Raw genomic sequence first — 12,623 nt, forward strand, 5'->3', positions numbered from 1 at the left:
CCTCTATGTCTACTTTAAAAAGCCGGGCAGTGGGGCTCATGAGTGAATGGCAGGGCAGACTCAATGGGCTGAATGGCCTATTTCCGCTCCTTTGTCAAGTTCATTGACGTCTGATAGTACAAGTACCACCCGACGAAACAGCATTCTCCGGTCCTCGGTGCAAAACACACGGACACACAACTAGACATAACACACATTCAGACAGACAGAACACAGGCAGGGCAAGTATTTCATCTATACAAATAAGTAAATAAATATTATTTCATGCGGACGAGAGTCTCGGAGGGTCAGTTTAAGCAGTTCCTTTGGTCGTTCTGTGTTCTCCCTGCCCGTGGGAAGCAGCTGTTCCTCAGCCTGGTGGGGCTGGCTCTGATACTCCTGCATCTCTTCCCCGATGGAGCAGCTGAAAGATGTCGTGTGCAGGGGTGGAAGGGGACCTCAATGATTTTGCGCGCCCTCTTCAGACAACGATCCCGGTAGATCACGTCAAGGAAGGACTCAAACCCGAAATGTTGGTTCTGTATCTTCACCTTTGCTACATAAAGGCACTGTTTGACCTGCTGAGTTTCTCCAGCATTTGTGTTTTTTTCATCCTGGTAGATCATGTCGATACGTGGGAGGGAGGAGGGAGACTGTGACTATAACGTAAATAGAACTGGGACGTTAGGACGACATTTAAAAAGGTACTTGGATAGGAAAACAAAATGTACTAAACCCTTCCTTACCTCGTAACCCTTTATTTTTCTTTCATCCATGGGCCCATCTAATTAAGATATGGGGAGAAGGCAGGTAGGTGGAGTTAGGTCATAAATTAGATCAGCCATGATCTTATTGAATGGCAGAGCAGGCTCGATGGGCCATTTTTGGCCTACTCCTCTTCCTACTTCCTATGTTCCCATGTTCCTAAGAGTCTCTCAAATGCCCCCAATGTTTCGCCCTCCACCACCATCCCTGGCAAGACATTCCAGGCCCCCTCAACTCTCTGCATAAAAAAACTTACCCAATGTCTCCCCATAAACTTCCCTCCCTTCACTTTGTACTCATGTCCTCCGGTGTTTGTTGCCCTGGTTAAAAGGCACTGGCTGTCCACCTTATCTATGGCTCTAATGAGCTTGTAGACCTCTATCAAGTCTCCTCTCATCCTTCTTCGCTCTGCTAACCTTGCCTCAAAAGACACATTCTTCGATCCAAGCAACATCCGGGTAAATCTCCTCTTCATAGCAATCCTTAACAAACTTCCAGATGAACCCAGTGGGTCCAACATCATATCAAGGTTCAGATTTATGGTCAGAGTACATGCATGACGTCACAAACATGGAACATTACAGCACAGAAACAGACCCCTTCAGCCCTTTTAGTCTGGACCGGCTGACCGATTTTTTTTGCCTATTCCACTAACCTGCACCCAGTCCATAGCCCTCCATACTTCTCCCATCCATGTACCTGCCCAAATTCTTATTAAATATTAAAATTGAGCCCACATTCACCACTCCAGTTCAGATGCAATGGTTGGAACAGATCCAGCCTTCCCTGGAAGGGAGCCCAATGATCCAGAAACTTGAAGCCCTCCCTCCTGCACCATGTCTTTAGTCACATGTTAAGCTGCATTATCCTCCTATTTCTAACCCCACTATCATGTGGCACAGCTAACAGTCCAGAGATCACTACCCTGGAGGTCCTGTCCTTCAACCTCGCGCCCAACTCCCTGAACTCTCCTTGCAGGACTTACTTGCCCTTTCTACTCGCATCAATGGTCCCTCTATGGACAACCACATCTGGCTGCTCACCCTCCCTCCTGAGAATGTCATGAACTCAATCTGAGATATCATGGACCCTGGCACCAGGGAGGCAACATAGCATCCAGGATACTCGATCTCTTCCACAGAACCTCTCATCTGTTCCCCTAACTATGGAATCTCTTATCACAACAGCTCACCTCTTCTCCTCCCTTACCTTCTTAGCCACAGGACCAGACTCCATGCCAGAGACTTGATCACCGTGACTTGTGCCTTGTAGATCGTCCCCCCCCCAACAGAATCTAAAATAGTATAAGAGCATGAGAACGCAAGAGCATGAGTTGGCCATCCAGCCTGTCAAGCCTGCTCCACCATTCAATAAGATCAAGGCTGATCTGATCAACTCCACCTATCTGCCTTTTCCCCATATCCCTTCATTCCTTTTTTATATAAAAACCTATCCAACTGAACCTTAAATATGTTTAATAAAGTTGCCTCAACCACTTCCCTGGGCAAAGAATTCCATAGATTCACAACTCTCTGCGAAAAACAGTTTTTCCTCATCTCCATCTTAAATCTACTCCCCTGAATCTTGAGGCTGTATCCCCTAGTTCTGGTCTCATCTCCCAGTGAAAACAATTTTCCTGCCTCTATCTTATCTATCCCTTTCATAATTTTATGTTTCTATAAGATCTCCTCTCATTCTTATGAATTTGAGTGAGTATAATTCCAGACGATTTAGTCTCTCCTCGTAGGTCAACTCCCTCATCTCTGGGATCAATCTGGTGAACCTCCTCTGGACTGCCTCCAAGGCCAATATATCCTTCCTCAAGTATGGAGACCAGAACTGAACACTGGACTCCAGGTGCGGCCTCACCAGGACCTTGTACAGTTGCAGCATGACTCCCTGCTCTTGATTCAATTCCTCTAGCGATGAGGGCCAACATTCCATTTGCCTTCTTAATAACCTGTTATACCTGCAACCCGACTTTTTGTGTTTCATGCTCGAGCCCTCCCAAGTCCTTCTGCACTACAGCAGGCTGACGTTTTTCACCATTTAGTTAATAATCTGCTCTTCTACCTTTCCTGCCAAAGTGGATGACCTCACATTTACTAACGTTGTTCTCCTTCTGCCAGACCTTTGCCCACTCACCTAGCTTAATTATATCCTTCTGCAGCCTCTCGACATCCTCTGTCCAATTTGCTTTCCCACTCAATTTAGTATCTTCCGAAAACTTGGCTACACGACACTCTGTCCCCTCTTCTACATCATCAATGTGAATGGTGAACAGCTGCGGGCCCAGCACCGACCCCTTGTTATTGTTATTGAGGGGGAACAGCCACAGGGGTGCCCTGCACTGCCTGCCTGTTCCCTTTCCCTCTCCTAACTGTCACCCCTAAACCCTCCCTCTGCCCCCTAGTGACCCCCCCCCCCCACTTCTATCACCCCCTCTGCCTCCAGAATGATCCAGAGTTTATCCAACTCCAGCTCCCTGAGATTCTTTTTTCCTGAGGGCCAGGCAGAATTTCTACTTATCGGTGGTGTAAAAAACTGTACTCACGAGAAAAAACAAGGAAAGAAATATACAAACTGAGTGCAATATAGAAAAAATGAAACATTCACAAATCAATAATGTGCCACGTCCTTAAACGAGCCCCTGATTGAGTTTGTCATTGAGGAGTCTGATGGTGGAGAGGGAGCAGCTGTTCCTGAACCTGGTGGTGCGAATATTGTAGTCCCTACATCTCTTTCCTGATGGCAGCAGCGAGAACAGAGCGTGTGCTGGGTGGTGAGGGTCCTTGATGATCACTGCTGCTCTCTGACGGCAGCATTCCCTGTAGATGTTCTTAATGGTGAGGAGGGTTTTTTGCCTGTGATGCCCTGGGCTGTGTCCACTACATTTTGCATGGCATTGAGTTCAGGGGTATTGGTATCCCGGCACCAGACCGTGATGCAGCCGGTCAGCACACTTTCCACAACACCTCTAGAAATTTGCCGTAGTTTCTGGTGTTGTACCAAACTTCCGCAAACTCCCGAGGAAGTAGAGGCGCTGACATGCTTTCTTCACGATACCGTTAGCGTGTTGGGTCCAGAAATTTAAATTAAATCTGTGAGGGGAAGGAATTTTTATGAGTTTGGGTCAAGAATAGGTGTCACTGAACAGGAAACCCACCGGTGGATAAAAAAAAATTGTGTGTTTAGCCAGTTGTTTTTCGAAATTGATAAAGGGAGGAAATTTTTGAATTGAATTTTGGAGAGAGAGATTACTTTTACATATTACTGAGGACATTGGCATCATGGAAACTACTAAAAAGTGTTTCATTTTGAGTGAAATTGGGATTTTATTTGAAGATAATAATTCCAATATAGCATGAAACAATTAAAACCATTAATCTTAATTAATTGAACTTCATGAAATAGAAGGGTCTTACACTCCAGCGCTGTTAACCTCATTTACTGTGGGATGTACAGTAAAACCCCTGGTATCCGGCACCTATGGGGTTGGTAGATGATGGATAAGTGAATTTTCCGGTTGCTTGAGATTCCATCGTGTGTGGATTGGCACGGCACGCCAATGTTAAACTTCAAGCAGCACCGTAGCCCATGCCACCCAATTAACCTCTAATCCTGGTGCATTTTAGGAGGGTGGGAGGAAACCAGAACACCCAGAGGAACCCCACACACACAAGCTCATTACAGATAGCACCGGATTCGGACCCGGGTCACTGGCGCTGTAACAGCGCCGTGTTAACAACTACGCCAACCATGTCAGCCTCATATTTATTATTTGTCTACATTATCGTGGACCAATTCATTGTGTCCTCCTGAAGTCCACAATCATCTATTGATTTTGCTAACATTGAGCACAAGGTTGTTGATGTGACACCACTCAACGAGCTGATCTTCCTGGACGCTTCTTCGTTGCCTTTTGAGATTCTGCCAACAACCGTGGGGTCATCGGTAAATTTGTCGATGGCATTGGAATTGTGCCTGGCCACACAGTCACGGGTGTATAATGAGTAGACCAGTGGGCTAAGCGGGCGTCCTTGGGGTGCGCCAGTGTTGATAATCAGTGAGGAGGACACATTGTTTCCAACTCGTACTGACTGTGGTCTTCCGATGAGAAAGTCAAGGATCCAGTTGTGTGAGGGGGGGGGGGGGGGGTGCTTGGAGCTTCTTGACCAGCACGGAGGGAATAATGGTGTTGAAGGCTGAGCTGTAATCGATGAAGAGCAACCGTATGTATGAATTGCTGTTTTTGAGGTGCTCCTGAGCTGGGTAGAGAGCCAGCGATATTGCATCTGCCATGGAGGCGAACTGCAGTGGGTCCGGATCTTTGCTTAGTTACGTGTTCATTCTGGCCACGACCAGCCTCTCAAAGCTTTTCGTCACAGTAGAAGTCAGTGCTACTGGGCAGTCGTCGTTGAGGCAGCTCGCCCTACTCTAATTGGGCACCAGGATGATTGATGCCCTCTGTTCCCTCCCAATCAGCCAATGTTCTACCCATGCTCATATCTTCCCTGTAATTCCATGGATCCCATAAGCAGTCTCGTTTGTGCCACCTTGGCAAAGGCCTTGTTGAAATCTAAATAGACCACATTGTTATCCCATGCAAGTAACATGGCTTGCAATGGTCCGGATGGTCCTATTGTGGTGTCGGAGCAGTCCCTGATGAGAGTAACAAGAGCCCGATGGCTGTTGGAAAGAAATTGCCTTTGAACCTAGAGGTACTGGTCTTCAGGCTTCTGTACCTTCAGCCCCAAGGGAGAAGTGAGAAGTCAAGTTTATCCTTATCTGATTGAACAAGTACAACCCGGTGAAACAGTTCTCTAGTCCTCGGTGCAAAACACGCAGACACACAACCAGACATAACACACATGCAGACAAATAATACATACACAGGACAAGTATTAGATCTATAGAATAAATAAATAAACATTTTGTATGAATGAGAGTCTCGGAGGGTCAGTGTGAGCAGTTCCTTTGATCGTTCACCGTTCTCACTGCCTGTGAGAAGAAGCGGTTCCTCAGCCTGGTGGGGCTGGCTCTGATCCTCCTGGATCTCTTCCCCAATGAGAGCAGCTGAAAGACGCTGTGTGCGGGGTGCAAGGTGTCCTCAGTGATTTTGCGCGCCATCTCCAGACAATGATCCCGGTAAATCACGTCGATAATGGGGGGGGGTGGGGGGGAAGGAATGACTCCACTATCCTCTCTGCCACTCTTATGGTCCTGTAGATTGCCCTCCGATCCATTTCTCTGCAGCAACCGTACCACTCTGTGATGCAGCCGGCCAGGACGCTCTTGATTGAGCTCCTGTAGAAGGTTGACAAGATGGTGGGGGGCAGCCTTGCCCATCTCAGTCTTCTCAGTAAGTGCAGTCGCTGTTGCACCTTCCTGACAAATGAGGAGATGTTGAGTGTCCATGATAGGTCACTAGATAAGTGAACCCCAAGGAACTTGGTTCTCTCCACTCGCTCTACTACAGAGTTGTTGATGTGTAGTGGAGGGTGGTCATTCCTGATCCTCCTGAAGCCCACGATCATCTCCTTCTTCTTGTCCACATTGAGACTCAGGTTGTTACCAGTAACTGGTTCAGTGAAAGGTCAGGGGTCACTGGTAAGAGCGAGGAGGTTAAGATATATTACCAGTGTTTCGGGCCTGAGCCCTTCATGAAGGTAGAGCCAAAAGGTGGCAGGTATCTGAATAAAAAGGCTAGGGGAGGAGGGAAGAATGGGTGGGGGGGGGGGGGTGAAAGAAAGATCAGACCAACAGCCAAGAGGCCAAAGGTGGTCATGGATAGGTGAACAGGAGAGAAGGGTTGAGAATTGATCAGGGGAGGGGGTGCCGAGATGGAGGCGGAGAGAGGGAAAGAAAGAGAAGCCGCTTTCGGGTGCATTCTCCGCCAAGAATCTGCCTGCAGAAACAGATACAGAGCTTTGGCATCATCGTTCAGGTGGCAGCCCCGAAAGTGCTGCGCTGTCCACCCGAAAGGGACAGCCGCATGGGAGGCACCTCGGAGCGCACTCTGGTTCCTGTCCATTGTAGCTTTCAGGCAGCTGTATTCAGGTGCCTAGAGGGACTTGAGTGCTCCGCCGAAGAGCCCTCCCAGAGGAGGGTTGGAAAGTGTGCCTCGGCGGCAGCTCCTGCTCTTTCAGGTAGGCACCCCGAGAGCTGCATAGGGGTAGAATATGCGGCTTTACATCAGGGTATTCTGGCCACCTGAAAGAGCCAAGAGAGAGAGCTGGAGGAAAGTAGATATAGGAAGTAGATATAGGAAAAGATGGGGAGACGGCGACAAAAACCCGAGATAGAGAGAGCGTGTGCATGCACGGGAGAGAAAGGGTGGAGAAAAGGAGAGGGAGGGATCAGGACGAGAGAGGCAGGGAAGGTGGCCCAGTCGATGTTGATGCTACCTGTCTGGAGGGCCCAGGTGCTGACTCTCTCCTCTGTTTCCCTGCAGACGGCCTGGACGTGGAGGATGACCCTTTGTGCTCCTGGCCCCCCTCTTCGCCATCCAGCAAGGGCCAGGGCTCACCGAGCCACGTCGACGGGGGTGAGGAGGAAGGGGGCGCCGGCCTGCCATACCCCTGCCAGTTCTGCCCGAAGTCCTTCAGCCGCCTCAGCTACCTGAAGCACCACGAGCAGACGCACAGCGACCAGCTCCCGTTCCGCTGCACCTTCTGCAGCCGCCTCTTCAAGCACAAGCGCAGCCGGGACCGCCACCTCAAGCTGCACACGGGTGACAAGAAGTACCAGTGCGGTGACTGCGACGCCGCCTTTTCCCGCAGCGACCACCTGAAAATCCACCTGAAGACCCACGCCTCCAGCAAGCCGTACAAGTGCGGCGTGTGCCGCCGGGGCTTCCTGACCTCCAGCTCGCTCGGCGGCCACATGCAGGTGCACGAGAAGGCCAAGGAGGCTGCCCCCCCCGCCCGGCCGGCCGACTGGACGCTGCCGGAGTCACGCAAGTGCAGCCGGTGCGAGGAGGGCTTCGACCTGCCCGAGGAGCTACAGCGCCACATCGGGGAGTGCCACGCCGACCGCTCGCCCTCCGAGGACGGGGCCGCCTTCCAGTGCCTCTGCTGCTCCGAGCTCTTTGGCGAGGAGAGCGCGCTGCTGGCTCACGCCAGGGCCCACGGCGCGGACAAGGCCGCCCGCTGCGCCGTCTGCTCCGAGGGCTTCCTCTCCGCTGCCGAGCTGCTCGGCCACATGGAGTCACACCGGCACCCGGGGGGCGGCGACCCCTCCCCACTGGTGGTGGGCTACACCTCGGTGTCCAGCACCACGCCGGACTCCAACCTGTCTGCCGACAGCAGCTGCGGCCTGCCGCGCGACGCCAAGAAGAGGGGCCCGCAGCCGCCCCCGGAGGGGGGCCCGCCTCTCCCGAAGCAGCCGCGGGCCACCTACACCTGCGTGCACTGCGGCCAGGAGGCCTTCTGCAGCCTGGCCCTGCTGCAGGCGCACCTGAAGAGCGCACACGCCGAGCCGCCAGCGCCGAGGCCCACCTGCCCCCTGGGCCTGGAGGTGCGGCCGTCCCCATGCACCTTGCCGGATGGCGGCGGTCAAGAGCTTCGGGCCCCCCGGTACCGCTGCAACTTCTGCGCCGAGGTGCCCGCCGACCTGAACAGCCTGCAGGAGCACATCCGCAGCCGCCACAGCTTCGGGGCCGCCAAGGCCAGCAATGCCTTCTTCTGCCCCCACTGCCTGATGGGCTTCCTGACCGATGCCTCCCTGGAGGACCATGTACAGCGGGCTCACCCCCAGGCAGGTCGCGGCTCATCACCCGCCGACCTCTACCCCTGCCCGTACTGCACGCAGCCGCGGGCCTTCGGTGACCTGCCCAAGCTCAACCGGCACATCAAGGAGAACCACCGCAACGTGCCACTGGCCAGCGATGGCAGCCGGCGCTCCAGCCCGCTCTCCCCGGGCCCCTCGGCTGATGGCCGGCCGGGCTGTCCGCAGTGCGGCCAGGAGTTGGCGAGCCCTGAGGCGCTGCTGGAGCACCTGACAGCGCACTTCGCCGCCGCCTCCACCCACTACCCATGCGAGAGCTGCGCCAAGCCATTCCCGACCGCCGACGAGCTGCAGCAACACTTGCTCGACCTGCACACCCTGGTCTTCTTCCGCTGCGCCCTATGCCAGGAGGGCTTCGACTCCAAGGTGTCGGTGCAGCTGCACCTGGCCGTCAAGCACAGCCGCGAGGAGAAGGCTTTCCGCTGCACGTCCTGTGGCTGGCGCTTCGCCGCCGAGGCCGACCTGCGGCTCCACGTCCGCCTACACCACCTGGAGCGGCGCGGCGGTACGCACGGCTGCCTCTTCTGCGGCGGCGCCTTCGGCACCGAGGTCGAGCTCCAGTGCCACGTGGTGGCCGGTCATGGCCCGCGGCCCCGCTGCCGCCTGTGTGCCCGTGCCTTCCGCGCCGCTGCGCCACTGGAGCGGCACCTGCGGGAAGAGCACGGCGCTGCCGCACCCGCCGCCGCCGCGAACGGCGCCCCGGAGTCCCAGGAGGAGGAGGAGGGGGAGGAGGAGGAGGACGGGCCGCGCGGCCGCAGCAGCAGCGACGAGGAGCCCGACGCCGCGGAGACCATGTACCCCTGCGACATCTGCGGCGCCGCCTACACCATGGACTCGCTGCTGCGCAACCACCGGCTTCGCGACCACCACATCGGACCAGGTGAGGCCGCCTCACTGCAGCGCCAGGCCGGCCTGATGGAGGGCAGCCACCCGTGCGGTGTGTGCGGCCGCACCTTCTTCTCGGCGGGTGGCCTGAGCGAGCACGCCCGCACCCACCGGGGCCCCGTCAAGCACTACCTGTGCCCCATCTGTGGCGAGCGCTTCCCCTCGCTGCTCACCCTCACCGAACACAAGGTGACGCACAGCAAGAGCCTGGACACCGGCACCTGCCGCATCTGCCGCACGCCGCTGCGCTGCGAGGGCGACTTCCTGGAGCACTGCCAGCTGCACCCGGACCTCAGGAACTCCCTGACCGGCTTCCGCTGTGTGGTCTGCATGCAGACAGTTACCTCCACCCTGGAGCTCAAGATCCATGGCACCTTCCACATGCAGAAGACGGGCGGCGACCCCCCGCCCCCGCCCCCCCCACCGCCGCCGCCGCCCCCACCGCCGCCGCCGCTCTCCAGGTGCGCATCCTGCCTGGAGGAGTTCCGTGCCGGCCATGATCTGGCCAAACTCGACCTCAACGGCCTCCCCTGCGGCCTGTGCGCTTCCTGCGCCCGCCGCCGCACCGCCGGCCCCCCCCCGCCGGCGCCCGGCACCAATGGGAGACGGCCGCCGCCCGGCGCCGAAGGGAGCCGCTGCCTGCGCTGCAACGTCAAGTTCGAGAGCGAGGGCGAGCTGCGGGGACACTCGCTGGCCGCGCACCCTGAGCCCGAGGGAGGGAAGCCGGCCACCCCCCAGGTCTCACCCGTGCCCAAGATCAGCCCGGCGCAGCTGGAGGAGGTGAGGTGTCTCCCGGCGGTGGGTGGGGGGGATGCACGGGGGGTCGGGGAGGAGGGGAGGGTTGGGGAAGTGGAGGAGTTAGGGGAGGTGGACGAGGAGAAGGTCGAGCAGGTGGATGGGAGGAGGGGAGGGTCGGGGAGGAGGAGGAGGAGAGGGTCGGGGAGGAGGAGGAGGGGAGTGTCAGGGAAGTGGAGGAGGTAGGGGAAGTGGATGAGGAGAAGGTCGAGTAGGTGGAGGAGAGGGTCAGGGAGGAGGGAAGGGTCGGGGAGGTGGAGGTGAGACTTTGGTGTTGACATGGCCCCAGAGGGGTTATGTGCAATCCAGTGCAGGCCACTGGGTGCTCAGCACCCTAATCATGAACCCGAACCCTGTTTCAGGCCATACCGAGAGGTGTGAGCACTGTTTCCATCTCTGGGTCAGACCACTCCGGGATCACCATACACCAGTTTTGTCTCCGTAGCCCCACATGGGAGCACCGTGCACAATTCCTGTCTCTGTATCCTGCCCTGGGAGTATCGTGCACAGTTGCTGGTCATTATGTTCTTGGGTCAGATCCTGCACCGTCTAGTTCTGGTCTTCCTATCCCTGGGTCAGACCACAATGGGAGGGAGCTCAGTTCCTGTCTCCATATCCCCGACCAGGAGCACCGGGCACAATTCCTGGTCTCCATATCCCTGGGTAAGACCACACCATGTCCTCTGGTCTCGCTATTCCATGGTCAGACTTCCGGGAGCACCAGGCACCGTTCCAGTCTATCCCTGGGTCAGACTACACCAGAAGCACTGCACACTGTCTTAGTCTTGTATCCCCTGGTCAGGCCACACCAGGTTTGCTCCAAATTCTAGTATCTGCCATGTTGGTTTTGGTGCTGTCCAAAGAAGTCAACCCATAGATTGCGGAACATCTGGTTCAAGAATAAAAACATGTTGTCTAATAAAGTGCAGGGCACTGTGTCACGGAAGACAAGCGCAGGGTACGTTGTTCAAGAGAAAATTGCAGTTAAACAGCAAAGATCATCACGTTTTCTTCATGGGAGGTCTGTTCAAGAGCCCGATTACAGCAAGAACAAAACTGCCCTTGAATCAGAAGGTCGTGTTTTCAAGCTGATGTATTTTCTGTCTGATTAGGAGGAGGTGGAGGTTGGGAGGGGAGAAGAGAACACAGAACCCTACAGCACAGTACAGGCCTTTCAGCCCTCGATGTTGTGCAGACCCATATATTCCTTCCAAACAAACATTAATTCTTCCTGCCTTGTAACCCTCTATTTTTCTTCCATCCATGTGCCTGTCTAAGAGTCTCTTAAATGCCCCTGATGTTCCAGACTCCACCATCACTCCTGCAAGGCATTCCAGGCTTTGGGGTGCCCCTGTGTTGATAATCAGTGAGGAGGAGACATTGTTTCCGACTGGGGTCTTCCGATGAGGATCCAATGGTGGGGGTGGGGGGGGGGGCGGGGTGCAGAGGGCCAGGGTTTGGAGCTTGTTGACCAGCACTGAGGGAATATGATGCTGAAGGCCGAGCTGTAGTCGATGAAGAGCAGCCGTGTGTGTGGCTATTTTCTAGGTGAACCAGAGCTGAGTGGAGAGCCTGCTGTTCCCTAATGTCCTCCCCTTTCACCCTTAATGCTTATTCCCTTGTTCTTGTCTCACCCAACCTCAGTGGAAAAAGCTTGCTTGCATTTACTCTATCTGTACCCCTTCTAATTTTGCATAGCTTGCATTCTGGACTTGCTTGGAGAGGTATTCAAAGCAGAACCGATACCAAAAGGTTCATGCACAGTGACCTGCTCCCCCACCTCTCCCAATAATGTACAAAAATAGTCTTTGGATATGCCAGATTTTTGCCATCTCTCCTCACAAGCCCTTCCCGCCACATCAGCCAAGGAACAATGCAGGGAACTCTGCATTTTTACTTTAACAATCAGGTTTATTTTGAAAGTGGAACCAAAGGCAGACACACATTTGCAAGCTGTCTTCAACATCCCTTTCAGCGTGCCCCAGGGCACTCTCTCCGCTTGTGAAGAATTTTCAAAGGGACGATCGTTGTTGGAACCTGAGAGGCGGCTGAACGGGGATTGGGGGGGGGGGGGTGGGCAGGGCGGGGCAGAGAGGGAGCTAGAGACGAGGGTTGATAACTTTCCATTAGCTTCCAGACTTCCCCTGTCAAGTGACTTTCTCTGGGGGAATTACAATGCATCATCTTGAGAGTTCAGCCAGCTGCAAGATCTCTTTGTGTGAGTGAGGTATATATTGGCCTTAGAAGGTGTGCAGCTTGCCTGCAGGGCTCTCTAGGTTTGTGCTCAGGCATTGCAGACTTCTCTGCTCAACCCAAAGACTCTTTTATTCATGCAGAAGACCTGGGAGGGAGAGTTCTCCCCACTCTGACCGGCAAGGGGTATCTAGGCCCATCAAGTTTGCTTTGCCATT

General features: G+C 54.5%; 1 protein-coding gene across 3 annotated transcripts in view; it reads left to right on the plus strand.

Annotated features, from left to right (window-relative positions):
* The window catches only part of LOC138755856 (zinc finger protein 521-like), a 421,662-nt gene that overhangs the window by 193,950 nt on the left and 215,089 nt on the right, over positions 1-12,623 (plus strand). For 2 of the 3 annotated variants that reach the window (XM_069922585.1, XM_069922586.1), the window contains exon 1: positions 7,546-10,197. In XM_069922585.1, the coding sequence (XP_069778686.1) occupies positions 7,630-10,197 (2,568 nt within the window). In that variant the 5' untranslated portion in view covers positions 7,546-7,629. Of the gene's footprint in view, positions 1-7,198; positions 10,198-12,623 lie in introns of those variants that run through there. The other variant, XM_069922587.1, reaches the window with a different exon arrangement.

This window comes from Narcine bancroftii, chromosome 2 (genome assembly GCF_036971445.1).
Source record: "Narcine bancroftii isolate sNarBan1 chromosome 2, sNarBan1.hap1, whole genome shotgun sequence".
In the NCBI taxonomy this organism is placed as follows: domain Eukaryota; kingdom Metazoa; phylum Chordata; class Chondrichthyes; order Torpediniformes; family Narcinidae; genus Narcine; species Narcine bancroftii.